This window comes from Carettochelys insculpta, chromosome 4, assembly GCF_033958435.1.
Source record: "Carettochelys insculpta isolate YL-2023 chromosome 4, ASM3395843v1, whole genome shotgun sequence".
Lineage (NCBI taxonomy): Eukaryota > Metazoa > Chordata > Testudines > Carettochelyidae > Carettochelys > Carettochelys insculpta.
In genome coordinates, this window is record NC_134140.1 from 88,469,431 (window position 1) to 88,488,154 (window position 18,724).

Sequence of the window (18,724 nt, forward strand, 5' to 3'; positions counted from 1 at the left end):
GCTGCCCCCAGCCCTGTCCTCTATGGAACTTGGAGTCCCCTGCCCCCACCTTGTCCAGGTGGTGAGTCTGTCATCTCCTGTAAGCATTAGTTAGGTATAGAAGTTGAAAGGAAAGGGATCGGCTGATGGTTTAGAAATTAGTTGGCACATAAATACTAGTTATCTTCACATAAAAGAGAAGTCAAACTATAATATTTTCCTTTTCTAGTACAATCTTTTCTGTCTTTGCTTATTCTAGCTCACTGGACTAAAGCAGGGTGACAAAGAACAGTAACCAAAGGATGCCCATGTACATTTGCCTAGAAACGGTTATGCTTTTGTTTCTTTCGCAACTGAATCAATATGCCTTACGTTAAAGATCCTAATGTTTTGTCCAATTTGTCTCTTACAGTGTTCTGAAGTCTGCGACTTTTTCTGGAATGGTTCTGTGTTTTGAATTTGAGGAATAAAACAGCTGTTTTGTTAGTTCTCAGTAAGTAAAACACAGCATGGCATATTTAATGTTCATTTTATATGACTGTCAATATTTACAAAATTCTTCAAACGTTGCTAAACATTTAGACTGATTTTATCCTGTTCTACAGTAAATAGCTAAGCCACCCCGCCTTTATTCCAATGTCTGAAAAGAGTACTGTATCTCAAAATGTTGTAGTTGCTTTTTCTCAACTTAGATGAAAATTTATATCTTTTATAGCTCCTCTGACAGTAAATATGGATTTAATGTTTTGGTTCATTAAATATGAGTCTATAGTTGGTGCATGGCCATTCCAAGTTCCCCCCTTCCAATCACCTGTGCTTAATCTGGACCATTTTTCATTTAATGTGTTTTCTGCCCAGCAATATTAACTTATGTGAATCGATAGGCAGCAGCTAAGCAAACATAATTATTTCATGTAAATCTAAATAAGAATTTGAATGCAAAGATTTTTATTTGCACCTGATATGGATGGCATTTTTAACTGCCAATGATAAAATATGAACCTTCCTTCTGTAGAAATGGCTTACAGGATTGCTGTCAACCTATGATTGTGTTTGAAATTATGTTTTGGATTTTGCCTAATATAACAACCAGGTTTCAAAGCCTCTTATGTCAGTTTGTTCCCTTACTTTAGCTTGAATGGTCCCTGAGTTCTTCAAGAACTGAAGTGGATTGATACATTATGATTATTTCTTATTTTTCATGAGTACCAAACACTTTTTCCACAGCACTAACCATTTTAAGATATGTACTGAAATTCAGGTGGTGGAATCAAATTCTTTCACAAACCTTTCACTTGAGAGCATCTAGATTTAAAATTTTAAATCTCTCTTGTGTCACAAGTGAAATAAGAATTGTGATTTTTGGTGGACATCTGTCTGCAACATGCACCCACAAAGCATGTGGCACAACTGGACTGGACTGATAATCACTTCTCAGGAAAAGCTCAGAACTTGCTTGGCAGGAGTGTAGAAAATTGTGGTGGTGTTGGTATATTAGCATATAAGGGAGGAAACTTGCCTAACATTTGATGACTTTCTGGCTGTAGCTGTGATTACAAGCACCAAATTCCATTCCTCCCACTCCAAGAGAAACTATACAGATTATTCAGACTCTTTGCTACTGCTGTCTGAGATGACTGTCAATGTTCAGTGCCAGTTGAGAAGTCAGTAGTTTTAAAACTTGTTCTTCGATGTTTGGCGTTTTGTGGTTATTTTTCTGAAGGTCTTTTAAACTCTGTCTCTTCAGGATTGGAATTAAATTGTGTATCATGCATCCCGTGTGAAGGAATCAGTCAAAAAGGAGTCTAAGGCTTTTTATTTCACTTACTTTAACAGTAGGAGCCATGGGATTAATGTAACTCTCTGAATCACTTGACTTTTCCAATTATGTATTTATAGGCTATAACTATAGCCCTGGTAGTTCTGTGATATTGCTGTAAGGCCAATGAACCCTGGTCATCAGCAGGAGGGACTGAACCCACAACCTTAAGGACTAAAGCCCTGTGCCTCTACAATGTGATTTGAAAGCCAGCTGCCTCTCAGCTAAGACCATAGAGCAGATTTCACTCTCCCTTTTTGATCAGTGATCTTAGTCCTTCTGGGGTTACATAGCTCTTCAGACTTCTAGTACAGAACTCCTCTGATACCAGCAATTTGATAACGGTGCCAGGTCTCCCCTCTCTCATGGTCATAATTTTCTATTCCTCTCCTCAGAGAAATGAGGTTTTTCTCCATCCCTCCTGTCTTGCATTATGGAGGGTGTGCCCAGTCCTTCCCAAGGACTGTCCCATAATGGTACACCTGGATAAAGAGACATTGGTTCAAGAAATGTTGCACTTTCCCCATGAAAATATGTATTATATTTATTACCAATAGCCATAACAAGTGTCTCAAATACTTACAAGAAAGATACTCCTTGAAAATATGTACTACTTGTAAGGGCAATCAATTAGGAAGAGGGTACTGCTGGCTGTTGAATAGAATCTGTTTTCCACTTCTTGAAAGAAAATTTCTGCAGACTGATTGTAAAGTCAGAAGATACCATTGTGATACTTTAGCACTTCAACAGATCCTTTGCTTATAGCTGAACCAGTGGTTTTTTAGAGTTATATCCAGCCTTGACTTAGAGACTTCAATTACTGAAGATTGCACTACATCCCTGTGTAAGTAGTTCCTGTGCTTTAATGTAGTCAGTTAAACATTAGCACAGTATTTGTGTTCTGAATTTATCTAGCTTCAGCTGCCAATAATGAGACTGAATGATGACCTCCCCCCCCGACGAGGTTAGAACTACCTTCCATCAGAAATTCTTAATTTGTTACTTGTAGCCTGTGACCACTTACAAAAAACTAAGCTGATTTGAATGTGAGAAGCTTCATATTATGGGATGTGTTTTCCGGACCTTTAATCTTGCTTGTAGCTCTACCAAATTCTTCCCAATTTTTCAATACCCTTTTTGAAGTATGGAATAAAATATAAAAAAATTAGCAAAGGTATACTAAACATTTTCCAGTTCTTTTCAAAGGGCAGAAGGAAATAAGAATGAAGTTTTATTGGTAGACCTTCAGCAAATATGGCTCTGCTAAAACGATTGACAAGTAATTTCCAACTGGGCATATATGCATGCCCATATGAAAGGTGTGTATACCTATAAACAAAAAATGATTGGAAGTAGAAAACACATTGAAATAGCCTGAAACATACTTGTTTATGAAGAAGACTGTATTTCTATTATTAAAAACGAATTATTAAAAATAAGTATTCCTTGCCGGTATAGTTCAGAATTCAACAATGATGAGCAATTCAGCTGACATTTGGCCAGGTATTCAGCAAAACACCAGGATAAGAAGACTACACCCTGAAGAGAGGACACTCTGCAAACTTCCATCCCATGCAAACGCTAACAAGGCTATCTTCATTGGGAAATGTAACATATGTCACGCTTGTTAACTATTGTGTTTCGTAATCTGGCCCCTTTGGGGACATCAGTGTTAAAAAACCCATAGGCTTCAACAGGATCAGGATTTCATCATGAATGATTTGTATTCAGGTTACTACCTGCAGGTGGTATTCAAGAGTGGCAGGTATTTGTTAGGAAATGTTTGGAGGTTAGTGGAGATGTTCAGTGCTCTTGAGCTGTAAGGGAAGTAGAAAATAGTTACGTTTATGATTCGCATAGGTCGGTTGGTGTAATCAAGTGTGAACAAGACCTACTAATTGTTGCTGAACTTACCTAGGTATTTGGGAATTCATCAAGGACCGAGATCATGAGTTTTCTTAATAGTAGTGGCAAGTATGGACATAATCCTGAAGTGTTTAACACTGGCTCTTTCCTTTTGACTTTACCGACAGTTCTGGGCACTCAGTAACTCAGTTCACATGATAAATTTGGGGGAGCAGAGGTGGGTATTAGTTCGGATATATCAGAGATTGGCAAGAATGCATCAGAAAAGAAAGTGCTTTGAGGACTGTCAGTTCTCTCACATACACTTGTATATGTTTTGATCCTGTCATTTAGAGTACTCACATCAGCTACCACTTGTGTAGTGTTCTTCATCAGTAAATCTCAACATGCTGTACCCATTAAACAGGATGGAGACTGAGGCCCAAAGCACTGAAGTGATTTACTCAAGGCAGACCAAAGGCAGAGCAAGGAACTGAACCCAGGACTCCTGGGGTCACACACTAGTCTCTGTTCTCTATATCACACCACCTCCTGAGTAGGTGGGTGTCCCTGTGGGAAGAGTAGTATTATTCCCAGATAGAAGAGCAGTCTTTGCCTTTGCAAAGGCTGTATTTAGTACATTTTGTGAAGCCTGCAGTATTGATGTTCAACATTTAGTTTACTGGTATATCACAATGTTGAATAAATTATTATATGGTCTCCCTTGTTTCCAGAATAAGTGTAGTATTGACTTAATGAAGTGTGTGAAAAGGATATGGTGATGTGTGAGACAGAACCTGCTGGTGTTAAAGGAAGAAAATTGTTATGCTTCAGCAATGTGAGAAAACTGAGTTATGTATCATGTGATATTCATTTAAGATATCTTCAGGCTCTCTTCATGAGGGACCTAAATGGAGATTATATGGGTAACTTACATATTTATTCCGAATTGCCTTCCCCACTAAAAAAGAAGATAAATTTTTAATTAAATTCTTTCTTTGATTAAAAAAATTAATTTGGAAAGGAAGATTAACTCAGCATCCTCGGTAACCATGGGATGATTTCATCACTACTAATTTGAACCTGAAATGCATCAGCATATAGAACTCAGTCAGCTTCGTGGCTTAAGAACCTCTGATGTCTGTGTTAGAGATTTTGTGCAGATATAATTTATGTATCAAAGCTTCCATTCTACTTTTGTTACAGCATATGGTGGTTAGTTGTAATGGTGCTTTATATTTTGGAATGACAGTGGCTTATTAATATGCCCAACCATTTTCCACTACTGTGGTAGAAATTCGGAACTACTCTTTGCCAGTGAGTGTGAGCAAAGAGAAAAACCTTTGGGCATTTTGAACATTTTTTAAAGGTGTTGGGCATAAAAATCATTGTTTTAAAATATGCCCTAGAAAAGAGTAGCTGTCACTTGAAAGTGTAGATGCTGAGCAAGTGTGCTGCAAATAGTTGTCCATAAACACTCCATGGAATTTATTAGATTGCGGCATAAGGATTTTTTTTTATAACTAATCAATTAAAATAAAGCAGGCTAAAGTCTAATGCAGCTTGGAATTCCTCCTGTCATTTTTTTTGTATGGTTAGTACAATAAAAGTTTGTTTTAAAATTGGGTTGACAAGTGCGGAGTTTAAAACAACTTTTCATGGAAGCCTGTGCTTTCAGTGCTGTTGCATTGTTGAACTTCAGTCTGTTTTAATGACAGTGTCTATTCCAGGGACATTCTGGAGCTGTCGCTGCTTTATTCTTATTACCTGTTTCACTTCATGAATATCATTTACTGTTAAAGTGAAACATTATCCAGATCACACACAATTTAGGAATTTGCGGAAATATCTACCTAATGGGGCACATAGAGAAGATGAATTTCAGGTATATATTTAAAAATGAAAAAGAAAGCAATTCTGGGCTTTAAGCTACTCTACAGTGTCACTTTTTAATCTTTAGAAACCATGTTGAAGATGAAGGAAGTGCTAGCTACTGCTGTTAAACTGGGGTGGAGATGATATGGACCAATGATTTTTTTAATAAACTTGTTTTCACTGCGGGGTGGTGGGGGTGGGAAGACTGCTCCAAAAGATCAAGGGGGCAGGCAGCAAGACCAGGGCTGTGGAGAGCCTGTCTGGACCGCTGGGCAAGTGGAAGGAAGCCCCACCAGCCAGCTCTTCAGGGGCACCTGGCCCACATTGCATGGGGCTCTGGTGGATATTTAAAGGGCCCAAGGCTCCAGCTGCGCTGTGGGAAACTGAGAGCCCTGGGCCCTTTTAAATTGCAAGGCCCCAGGACATCTGCCTCCTTTGCTCCTTCCTCCCACCCCTCCCCAGCCCTGAGAGAGGCTGTTTCCCTGTGCTGTCCCTGAGCCTTCACTTTTCGTCACTTTCTTTGAATTCTTTGTCTGAATTACAGGCGCCGTAAGGGACCATAACTATTGTCATGTGGACCCTGATGAGAAAATTGTGGCATGATCTGAAAATTTTTATTTCCCACAAAGGATGAGCACTGGGCCCCATTGAAATCAATGATAAAAGTCTCATTGCCTTCAGTAGAGTCCAGGAATTTATCTAAATCATGAGCCGTGAAAAGTGGTACTGACAGTCACTGTGGGTCCTGGGACTAGGTGGGAGGTGGGCCCGGCTGCGTACCCTGTAGGGGTTGGGGCCAAGAGAAGCAGGGATGAGCCCAAGAGCAGTCAGCTCTCAGTGCCATCTAGACCACAACATTTCCCCGCTGCCTCACATTCTCTCACAGCTGCACACAGACAGCAGAACTGCCTCAGTGTGTGAAAGGAATCCAGGAGATAACTGCAGCCTCACCCCCACATTGGTGGGCCTGGCCGGGATGTAAGATGCTGGGTAAACATCTTTGTGCTTCATATGGCTTTACCATTCCTGTTTGCTACACCTACTTCTTGGCTTTAGAGTATAAAATGTTTTGTCCATATGTGGAATACTGTTGTTGTGGACTATATTTCAGCATAAATATAATGATCCTGTCCTTGCACCACTCGATGGATTTAAGGACATTTTAGGATTTTCCATAATAAATCTTTATTTTTGGGAGATTTCAGTTCATCTAAATATTAGCTGGGATTAAAAATCTAAGCCTGAGAGGTATTTTATTACTAACATTTGGGGGAAAATGCTTGGTAATTTGAGAAAAGAAAGAAAGAAACCTCCAGGTTGAACTTCTGTAGTCTGGCATACTCAGGACCCAACCGGTGTGAAACCAGAGAATTTTGCCAGACCACAGGAAGTCAGTATTATCCAGCAGTATTACTAGGACTTCCACTGCCTACTGGACTCTTAGGCTACATCTACACTATGAGCTAAAATGAATTTAAATCAGATAGCTCGATTTTACCATGTGACTGTCTTCATTGTGAAAGACCATTCGCTCAATTTTGGGTGCAGTAATCTTGAGATTACAAAACTTCAGTTACTTGATGGGTACCGCCTCAAGCTCGAATTCAGAAGTTCAATTAAAGGCCCATATGAAAGCCCCACATCTTAAAAGCAAATTAATTAGCCTCCAGACGTGTCCCGCATGTAACCCACAATGCCCCTCTCAGTGCTCCACTCTGGCCGCTGCTCTCCAGTAACAGGAAGAGCGTGAATTTCCAAGTGGGAGCAGTGAGCCTTTAGCTGTGTTCTCATGCTAGTATGACAGCCTGAGAAATGGCTTCTTTCTTTCTATGCTATTAGTGCTGTGAGTGCATCTACCCATTCAAATAGCCCCTGCAGGGAGTTTGCCGCTCTGTCTGTGCAGGTGCTGCACCCGTGATGGCAATGTAGTATATGGGGAAACCAAATATTCTTTCTTCCTACAATCTTCTTAATTTAAAAAAAATATTCCGGGCCCCTGTGTTATTTTCTGGGATCACATGCATGCAATCATCAGTGGATGACCAGTTGAGAATACAGTCGCTGCACCCGTGTTGGCAATGTAATGTCTGGGGAAACCAAAAATTTTTTCTTCTAATTTTGAGGGTCTCTACATTATTTCCAGGGATCGACATATTTTCAGAGATCAGTAGGGGAATGATGACAATGCAATGGGGGAAGACGACGTCAAGACTAGCGAGTATACCCAGAATGCTACGGGGATGAGGGAACTGTGGGATAGTGTCCCACAATGCACTACTGCAAGACTCAGTGTTAGCCAATATATATGTGGCAGCAATGACTTGACTTTGTGGGGAGCATGGTGAAAGTGAGGATGGTCAAAATTGAACATATAAATTCCAAAACTAGAAAATCGATATAAATAAATTTGATTTTATCTTGTAGTGTAGACGCAGTCTCAGAAGGCATTTGGGATAAATAACAGCACAGAACACTGAGAGCCAGGACTGGTGACTGTAAACAAACATTATAGGACTGCATGAAACTTGGCTACACCCATGATAGGTGCACATCTAGCTAACTAAAATTGTGCTGGACTATGGATGTTGCTGGACTAAAGAGGTTCAACCTCTAGAAATAATAGTTATATTAAACTCTATGATTAATTTCTTTTTGTCTTGAGCGTGAATTACTTGCTATTTATTATGGAAAGAAAGAGACCCAACAATTAATTTTTATTTTGAAAATAGCTTACAATACATTCACATTTTGTATATTTTTGGTATTTGAATTTATTGCATGTAGACATTGACACTGTAGATAGAATAATTGTCCATCATTGTTTGATCTGCAAACTAAAATATCTTCATATTTGCACTGATGTGGAACCTTTGTAGGCTGTCATGATAATAGAAAATTGCACCCTTGTTTATCTGACAGATGGAATTGTAATGATGAATTTTAGAATTACAAAATCCTTGATATACATTGACCATAATGCGTCTGAAATGCAGTTTGGAATGAAGGTTGGAGCCTCAAAATTGGTCCATACCTGGCCAGACTACATTGAATAACATCCCTCTTCCCCGTCCCCCAAACACCCCCCCATTTCATGGTGTCCATTAAGGGTTCATGTATATTCAATGATACAGCATGCCTGAAGTACTTAATATATGGTAATTCTGACTGCCAGAGCTAAGGGGTAAATTTAAGCAGTTTTCTTCTTTCTGGCTGGTGGCAGAATGCTTGTATGCAAAATTACTGTTTGTTTTTATGTAGAAAATTAAGTATATTTTAATAGGTTTGCATTTTAGTTGTAAAACTTGTTGCATTTGGTGTTTTGGCAACACTTTCTCAAGCTTGCTAGTTTTGATACCCAACCAGTTTTAATGATCATTTCTGTACCTTTTATAGACCTTCTTTTACAATGTTAATAGTATTGTCCACTGGCATCAATTTTTCCATTGTTATGTATTACCAATATTTGCCTATTTAAATGGCTTGACCCTTTCATCTCTTATCTACATCTGACTCTACCATAAGGTCAGATTTTTAAATACTTAGATACTTTGTTCTTTGCTAGTTCTAATCAAATAATGGCACATGTTGTTATCTGCATTTGTTTGGGAGTGTAAGTGTTTTTCTTCTTCCCTCTTCCTGAAGTCTGATCATTAAACAGTTCACACCTCTGTCAGGCAGGTCAGCAATGGACTTGTGCATAGTCATAAAGTTGGAAGTTCCGACATGGAACCTGTTGTTTCCTCATGGAGGAGCTGTGTCATCTGGTCATCTGAAATTGTTTCCTTGTATTCATAACCAATATTCTGGCAAGGATGGATGTGAGTCTGAGCACAAAGTACAGTTCTAATAGAAAAAATGGCCATATTCTTCTTTGAGAAGTGTCCTGTGGGTGCTCCACTCAGAGTTCCTTTGCTCTGGGTGTTGGTGCATCCTCTCGCCAGCACTCAGAGATTCTTCTATAGCCATGATTTCCCTCACTTGCTCAGTAGCACCTCATGCTATCTGGTTTGTGTGCAGTGTGGAACTCCTCAGTTCCTTCTCTGCCATCCTTGGTTGTCGATGGAGTTTTGTCCTCTCTCTGGAAAACAAAGTTAGATAGATAGTTATTGTAGACTCCCTATCCAAGTTACTCTGCCTGTTAGAATTCCAACGTTAGATAGTGTAAAAAAAAAAATCTTTTAAGTTAGTGTTGGAACTGTTGCTGCATCACCACCATGCTGGGATCCCTGGGCTTTAAGTGGTGTGCAATGTGCAGGGAAGCCATGCCGGTCTCTGATGGCCATGCTTCCTGCATCAAATGCTTCAGTGAGGGCCTCCAGACCCAATATTGCACCCACTGTTCCAGCCTTACTGCGACAGGCTTAAGACTTTTGTTTATGAAAAGACCCTCCAACCAGCTGCCCTGGATCAGCTGTCTGCTAAAGACTTGGCATGAGAGACCAAAGGTGAGGATTCTAAACGTCCCTCTGCCTTGGTTGGCACCCTTCCTGTGGCAGCGGACACTGAAGAGAGCACTTTCAGAACTGAGTCATAAGCACTCAGCACCTCTGATGCTGTTGGCACCATTGGCTTCAGCTGCCTCTTTCCGGGGGAGCAAGAGGTCTTTGAAGATCAAGATCCTGCTCTGTGTGCTGGACCTGGTGTGCAAGTGGTACCATTCTAAATTGTTGCACCTCTTGCACCAAATGCAGGACCCAGTACCACCACCACCCATCCCTTGCCGTGCTGGAGGTGGCACCAAAGTGGCACTGAGACACTGACTCACTGGAACCTCTGGCACCAGAGTGCACCATGACCTTGAAATAGCAACATAACTCACCACTGGAAGCATATCTGGCACGAGGCCCAGCATCGCTCAGCTGTCCGCACCGGGCCTGGCTGGTGCTACCAGCCTCCCCATGCCTGTCCCAGTGATCAGAGCTTTCATGTGGCCCGGGAGCTAGACCTCTTACTTATGCCAGTTGTAGGAGTGTGTTCTCCTCTCAACACTCCAGTCCTATGCATTCCATTTGGGAAGATGTACCACCCACCATGGCATACATGGAGCCCTCCCCCACCATGGTTCGCACACCATTACTTCCATCATCGCAGGGCAGTACCGCAATGGTCATTGTGGCAGGTGTGGTCACCCTGCTTTCATGTCCCTTCAGCACCATCAGGGCATCTGGGGATCATCCTCCTATGCCTCAGCTTTTTGTATCAGCACTGTGTCCTCCATCCCAATGATCCAGCACCGAGGACTCGGTGTTCTCGGTGTCACTTCCACCAGTGGATGATTCCAGTGCTTTCCAATAGCTCTTCCAGAAGGTGGCCCAGGCACAGGAGAAGGACCTGTAAGACGTGCTGTTTAAACAATACAGATTTCTTCGCACCCTGCAGTCCCCTTCTTTTAGAATTGTGATGTCGACAGATGAGGCAATTATGGACCCCAGTAATGTTACATGGCAAATGCTGGCATCTGTCCTCCTACGAACAAGAGGGCTGACAAGAAATACTTTGTGGCCTCCAAAGATGCTGAGTTTCTATTCATTAACACGCTAAATTCACTCATGGTGGATGCTGTCTGCAAGAAAACAAAATCTTTCTGCTCCACCCTCCCCAGGACAAATCAAGCAAGAAGTGGTATATTAGAGGGTGTAAAGTCTACTTGTCCGGCATGCTGCTGCTGTGGGCAGTCAATTATATGGCCATGTTAGCTGCTTATGATTACTGGAACTATTCAAAATTACAAGAGTTAGTCCTGGCCTTGCCCAAGGAACAACGCCTAGCCCTCTTCAATGTCATCTGCAAGGGTCATATTATCACCCGCACAGCCCTGCAGTCAGCAATGGATGTTGTGGTGTTCCATTCATGACAGCCAGGGTCACAGTATCCGCTGTAGTCATGAGGCACGCATCCTGGCTCCAGCCCTCAGGGGTTCTTAAGGATCTATAGCAAAAGTTGGAGGACCTCCCCTTTGATAAGCAACACCCATTTGCTGAAAAAGCTGATAAGGACCTTCATTTTATGAAGGGTTCTCGCACCACACTAAGTAAACTGGGCATGTACACCGAAGCGCGCTAGCTACTTTCTCCGTACCAGACTCAATGGGAGCATTTCCAGCAGCACCAAGAGCAGTAATATTTTGAGCCATGCCAATGACAGAGGTCCCAACAGCAATGACCCACTAGACAACATCACCAGCAGTCCTCAGTGTCCCGCCCTCTGCAACCCAATAAACAGTTTTGAGGGTGCAGTCAAGAGTCTGAAAGGCCTTTCTGTTTCAATTGACACACAACTTGGGAGTTACCCATTCCATCACCGCCTCCTCCCCTTTTTCCACCTCTGGGCCACCATTACCTCAGACAAGCAGGTCCCTGGAGCTAGTGGCCCAGGGATATTTTATCCTATTTACATCTTTCACCCCTTATCCAGCCCCTACCCTTCCCTCTTCAGGGGCTCCTCTCACAAGCATCTCCTCAATCAAGAGGTTCAGCACCTCCTCAGTCTGGGAGATGTCGTACTGGTTCCCACAGAGTTTTGGGGCAGGGGGTTTTATTCCATGTACTTCCTAACTCAAAAGAAGAATGGGGAGTGGATACCCATCCTTGATCTCAGGAGGCACAACAAATATTTTCTCTGCCAATGATTCAAAATGGCAACTTTCGCAACCATTATCCCGACCTTGGACAGAAACAATTGGCTCTCAGCTCTCAACCTACAAGATACCTATTTCCACATCACCATCTATCCAGTGCACAGACGCTTCCCCCGCTTCATGGTGGGGCCCCATCATTATCAGTATTGGGTCCTCCCATTTGGACTCTCCACTGCACCCAGAGTGTTTTCCAAAATCTGGCTGTTTTGGCCACCCATCTGCATCGGCACTCGGTTATCATCTTCCTCTACCTGGATGATTGCCTTATGAAGGGACTGTCATTCATGGAGGCCTTGCTGATGGGGCGCATCACCATGGACCACCATGTTGAGTCTCGGGTTCCACATAACTTATGAGGAGTCCATGCTCCAACCCACACAATCATTACAGTTCATTGGAGCTCACATAAACACCACCACCACCAGAACCTTGCCTCTACAAAGGTTCCAGGCTCTGTGTGACCTCGTTCTGGTGGAATACCTGTCCCCCACCATCATGGTGCATGCCTGCCTCAAGCTTATGGGGCACATGGCTGCTACCACACACGTAGTCAAACTGGACAGACTTCGCAGGTGCTGCCTCCATTTGTGTCTGCCAAGGTGCTATATCCTGGCCAGGGACCTCCTCTCCAAGACCTTGGCCATCCCACTGCATGTTCTCGCCTTTCTCCAGCAGTGGTCGTGTTCGGGCAATGTTCTTTCTGGGGTGTCATTCCATCAGCCTTCACCATCTGTCACTCTTAGTACATATGTCTCCTTTTTGGGTTCGGGGGCCCACTTGGGTTCCCACACGGTGCAAGGCAAATGGTCCTTCAGCAAGGAACAATGCCTAGCCCTCGTCAATGTCATCTGCAGGGGTCATATTATCAAACTCCTGGAGCTCTGGGAAGTCCGTTATGCTTGCAGACATTTCCAAAGGCACCTGGCTCCCAGGTCAGTCAACATCCTCACAACAAGGATTTCACTGTGATGATTCTGCTACCTAGTTTTCCAGTACATTACCTTCTTTGAAAAGTGCTGTGTAGCAAGGACTTAGTGATTCGCTGAAAGGGAAGCAATAGGGGGTGACGCAAAAGGTATAGGAGGGGCGTGTGTGGTTTTGTGACAGAAAGAATAGAAATGTGTGTGTTATGTCATGATCTTTAACCCATTCCCTAAATATTTGCATTCCTAAAAGGTGTCTTAATATTTTCTGAATGCAGAGTTTCTGAGTGCAGGACCTGAAGCTGCTTCTAAATCAAACTGAAATAGTGGGCTGTGGCACTTGGAGAAACAAACTCAGAAAGTTTTCAGAGTAAAATTCAGCCATTCTAGAGTTTGATCATGGAAACCAAAAAGGAGAGACCATCAGGCGAAACACAGCATTTTCTCCCTCAAACACAGGCAGACCATAGGGAACCCCAGTTTACAAGTAAGTATGCATCCTATTTATTGCGTGTTATATAGTAAATACTATTTTACAAAATGCCCCATATTCTCTAATTGCACAAATCAATAGAAATGTTGTTAAATTGTTGACTAACAAATGGCTGTACCAAGGCAAATGAATTGATTAATATTTTATTTAAACATTTTTACTAATTTAGATTCATGTGAATAACCTCTTTGGGAGGAGCAAAGCTACATTCTGATTTTTATTATTTTTTAATAAGATTTAGAATAATTAAATTTTAAAGAAAAATACATGAAGACAATCATAACAGAAGTAGTCTTGTCAATCTTTATCTTTACAAAACAAAGCAGTCCTGTAACATCTTAAAGACTAACTATTGTTTATTATTTGATGAGCTTTCGTGGGACAGGCCCACTTCTTCAAATCTGGAGAATGAGTTGTTTTCTTCAAATCTGGAGAATGAGTTGTTATTCTACAGATCTGAAGTGGGTCTGTCCCATGTAAGCTCATCTCCTAATAAACAATATGGTTAGTCTTTAAGGTGTTACAGGATTGCTTTTTGTGTTTTGTGAATCATAATGCAGTACGATATAAATATAAGAGTTGAGTCCTCTTCAGAGAATTTTAGCTGACTAGTTGTGTGGCCATGTCTAATATACTGCCATCCTATCCATTAAAAGCGTGTTATAGACCAATCTGCTGAAATTACTCTTCAATTTTCTGAAAGCAGAGCAGCTATGGTTTTGAAAAATATGATTATATATAGCTCACAAAGGCATGTTTAAACATCACTGTTATAAACTCTCGAGGTTACTTCATTTTGCACCTTTAAACTTTTGAAGAAATTTTAATTTTCTTATATACCTTTTCTAATTTCATAGCCAAAAATGTCTTCCTTTCTGAACTTCCATGCACGTTCCTCTCCATGTTAGCACAGCCACTTATGTTTTATGTAAATGCTCAGTGGCAACAGAAGGCAGTTACTGTATGACCTTGATCATGGCCCTGCAGCCATTTTCCAGTTGCCCTTTTGTGGAGGTTGAGCAATTCGTGGTTACTTGAGCTATTTCCCTCATTCTCCTCATTTGTCAGCCATTCAGCTTCATGTCTCTCTCACATCCTGATGGATAAAGAGCATGTTGCCATTTAAAAAATACAAGATATGATGCACAACATTAAAGCACATGTCTAAAATGTAATGGGTTATATTATAAACATAGTAAGAGAGAGAATTTCCAATCTCTCACATATAAAATTATGGCCATTTTGTTGTATTAGAGTTTCTTGATAAAATAATGTAAAGTGTTCTGTTTTTACTAACCTGATTTATATGTTTTGAGTGAATGTGGATATTTTTATTGTTGTTTATGTTGTGATGGCGTATGCATTTAAAATGAAGCATTACACACCATAATTCTCAAACACATTTAGATAACTGAGCAATGTTGAATTACTAAACTTATTTTAAATAAATTATATTTATTTATCAAACAGTATACATCAATAAAGTTTTCCATAGTTTGAATTAATTTTTATTCCTTAACCTACAGACGCAAAAGTAAATATGTGTTCTTTCAAAAATGTAAATAAGACCTGTTTTTGTGTATATACAATCACATTAGCTACGTCTACACTTCATTCCACTTTTGGAAGCGGAATGCAAATAAGCGAGATAAAAAAGGCAAATGAAGCACAGATTTGCATATTGTACACTTTATTTGCATACTCTTGCATAATTGTGCGTCCAGAAGAGGCTTTTCTGGAATTAAAAACAGCCCTGTAGATGAGGTTCCTTCGAAAACAAACCCCATTTTCAAAGGAACCCCATCTATTTGGCTGTTTTTGCTTCCAGAAAAGCCTCTTCCAGAAGAGCAACTGCATGAAAATATGCAAATGAGGTGCAAGATAAGCAAATCCATGCTTCGTTTGCATTTTTGATCTCGCTCATTTGTGTTCCTGTTCCCAAAGCGGAATTCAGTGTAGATGTAGGCAATTGTGAAAAGGTCTCTTCTATTATATAGTTTCCTTTCAAAACATAAAATAATTGGTCGATGCCTCCAACAGTGGCAAGAAGATATTGATACATAAGTAAAGCATGTTAATATTACCGTATGAAACTAGAACTTACCTACTTTCTAACTTGTTTTTAATATTAAAGGTATCCAGAGGATTGCAAATGAGTCAAAGCTGGAGTTTTTCCTTGGTAAGACATAGTTTTGATTTCTATGCAGAAGGAAATGTATAGGCATAAGCTGTATCTATTATAGGGCATAGCAGTTTTAAAAAAATTAACATCCTTCAGAAGAACATATATTGTGCTGTATTGGAAATATTGGGGCTAGATTCTCAGCTGGTGCCATTGATATAGTGCCATTGATTTAGTCAGAGCTACTTGAACTTACACCTGCCATAGGTGCTTAAACTAGGAGTGCTGCTGTACCACCAGGCTTGAAGTGCTTTCCATTATACAGGATTTTCAGTCTAGTTCAGGGGTGGCCAGGCTTTTTTCATTGGGGCCAAATGGCAACTTTTTACATGTTCCAGGGCCTGAACACAAAATAACCCCAGAACTGCCTCCATCCCCAGGCTTAGCCCCTCTGGACCCTTAACCTACCTGAAACATGAGCTCCACATGCTGCCGCAGCTGCCCCCACCCCCAACTGCTCATTCAATGCTGATGCTGCCTCCTCTGCACAGCTGCATGGTTCTCCCCAGCTCTCCTACTCCCTTCCCCCACCTGCAGTGTGGGCAGCTCCCTGTCTTGCTGTGCTGAAATAATGGAACTCAGTTTAACTTGTTAAACATCTGGATCCCTCCTGCTGGCTGTTAAACCGGTTAAAATGAGTTCCATTATTTCAGCTCTGCAGGGCAGGGAGCCAGAGTCAGAGTCAGTGGCGGCAGTGTCCAGAGATGCAAATGGCTCCTTAAAGAGCCACATGTGGCTCCAGAGCCTCAGGTTGCCAACCCTGAGCCTCCCAGCCAGCTATCAAAATCGTACCGCTGCCAGCTTTACTGGCCCGATGACATGGGTTCGTGGGCTGGATTCTGTCCTGCGGGCCACGTGTTGGCCACCCCTGATTTAGTTGAATGACTATCATGCCACTTGCTTGCAAATTATTCCAGCATTGATCTGACCCATAATCTTTTCTAAAACATTACACATTATGGGCTAAAGAACTGAAAATCCCCATGTTTATATTTTAGGCAGCTGTATTTTATTTGGCTACTGTACTATAACTTTGAGTAACGTATACATTTATTTCAAAGTGTAACTATTCCTTTCCGGGGAAAGGTTCATTTCAATCTGTTTTTCTGCTATATTTTTCTTTAGTACATATAGTACAAAGCAACAGTCTGTTTTCGGAAGCTGTTCTGTTAGTACATACCACCCACTTTATTCAGATATATGTAAAATATGGTTAGAAGAATTCAGTCATTGGAGCAGCCTGATTGGCTGAACATGTCTCCTAATTGTTAACTTGATGTTTGGTAGCATAAAGTATTTAAATTATTTCCCATTACTAAGTCTGATAGATATTCAGTCTCCTAAATTACCCTCCCCCCATATTTTCAGTTATCTTTCTCAATTTTCCAATGCACAAAATCATTACAAGCAGAAAACATTACCTCTTCATGTTTTCATAAAATTGCATATTTATAGCATTAACAATAGCATAGATGCTGTTGCAAGGGGGGGTGGGTGCTCATGGGTGTATTGCTTCAGCTGTGTTAGTCTCTAAATTGGTGTAGCTGAAATGGTGCAAGAACTATATGTAGACCAGTGCTGGACAACCTGCAGCCCAGTGGGGCTCCACCTGTGGCCTGTGGAGCCCCTGGCTGTTTCCCTGCCCCATGAGCCTCTCATGCACCAGAGGACTAGAGCCCTGCACTTCCATGGTCATCCTTATCTCCCCACCACCTCCACTTTCAGAGCACACAACTAGCCTGATTCACGCTTCACCCCTACTCTTCCCCTTCCATCCCAGGGCTGGAATGCTTTGAATCAGCTGTTTCAGCTCTGGGAGGAAGGAGGAGGAGCAGAGACAGAGTGTGAATCAGGTGATTTGTATGCTCTGAAAGTGCTGGGAGGGGAGAGGGGGGAAGAGTAGGCCACAGGTGGAATGCCAGCGGGCTGTGGGTGAGGTGATGAAGGGCCACTCATGCGGCCCATTCACCATTCGTGGTTGCCCATCACTGTTGTAGACCAATTCTTCTCCCGTCATGCCTGTTTAGATTATAACCTCTGAAGTGCAGGGACAATTTTATTCCCTCTGTTTATATATGGCTAGCAAAAGGAGGCCCTGTTCTTTTTCTGGACCTTTGGCACAGTCATAACGGATTATATGACTGTGGTATTAATAAAGAACTGTTGTAGACTTCCCTGTACTCTTCAGCCTCACAGCACATTTTATACAGAACATGGCAATGGAAAATGAGTGTTGCTGTGCTCTGGTGAAACCCAAGTCACAGAAGAGCTCTGGGATGGGTATGGGAGGTGAGGGCAGCAGACTAGGGCAGCTATTGACAAAGAAGGTGAATCTGCCCCCAGTGGCTTGTACAGAAGCAGAGGTATTGCTCATTATATGTTAAACATAGTGTAAATGTAGTTGCCTTGATCAAGGTAATACAATGACTTGTAAATTTTCAAAGATTTCCACTAGGTTCCGTAACCTTGCTGAAACTGTTAATGAATTGGAGTCATGAGGCAAAAATCCTTCACAACAGGGAGTGATTGACTTTGACTGTGATTTACAGTCACCTACCAAAATAAATCAAATATTGCGTTAAGATTGCATGAGTCTCTTATGCTCATTATTTCAGGATATGCAGCTTATCAGAGCTTCTGTTAAAACAGTGTCTCTAGTCTTAAGGTTCTGGATAACCATTTTGGATATGTCCGTTTTTTTTTTTTTGAAGCCTAGTTATCTTGAGTCTTTACTTTTCAAACTCACCTTGCTGTTTGCCTTTCCTAGTCATGCTCCTCTGTTGTGTTCGCTAGCAGCAGACTGAAATGTTTTGAAATCCTGTTTTCAGAAGCACCATGAACTATGTAGGATGAACCGTGTGGAATTCAGTGCAAAGAACTGACTGGGGGACAAGAAACAGAGCAAAGGGAGAGCAGGAAGAGGGGCAATAATCAGGAAACCAGTCCAACACATGCTGATTTCAAGAAGTGT

At 41.5% G+C, this 18,724-nt stretch overlaps 1 protein-coding gene across 1 annotated transcript in view; it reads left to right on the forward strand.

The window, feature by feature from the left end:
* Positions 1-425: 425 nt before the first annotated feature.
* The window catches only part of INPP4B (inositol polyphosphate-4-phosphatase type II B), a 295,449-nt gene continuing 277,150 nt past the window's right edge, over positions 426-18,724 (forward strand). Inside the window, exons 1-3 of the mRNA XM_074991914.1 lie at positions 426-472; positions 13,357-13,565; positions 15,706-15,750. Of these exons, the coding sequence (XP_074848015.1) occupies positions 13,478-13,565; positions 15,706-15,750 (133 nt within the window). The 5' untranslated portion in view covers positions 426-472; positions 13,357-13,477. The remainder of the gene's footprint in view (positions 473-13,356; positions 13,566-15,705; positions 15,751-18,724) is intronic.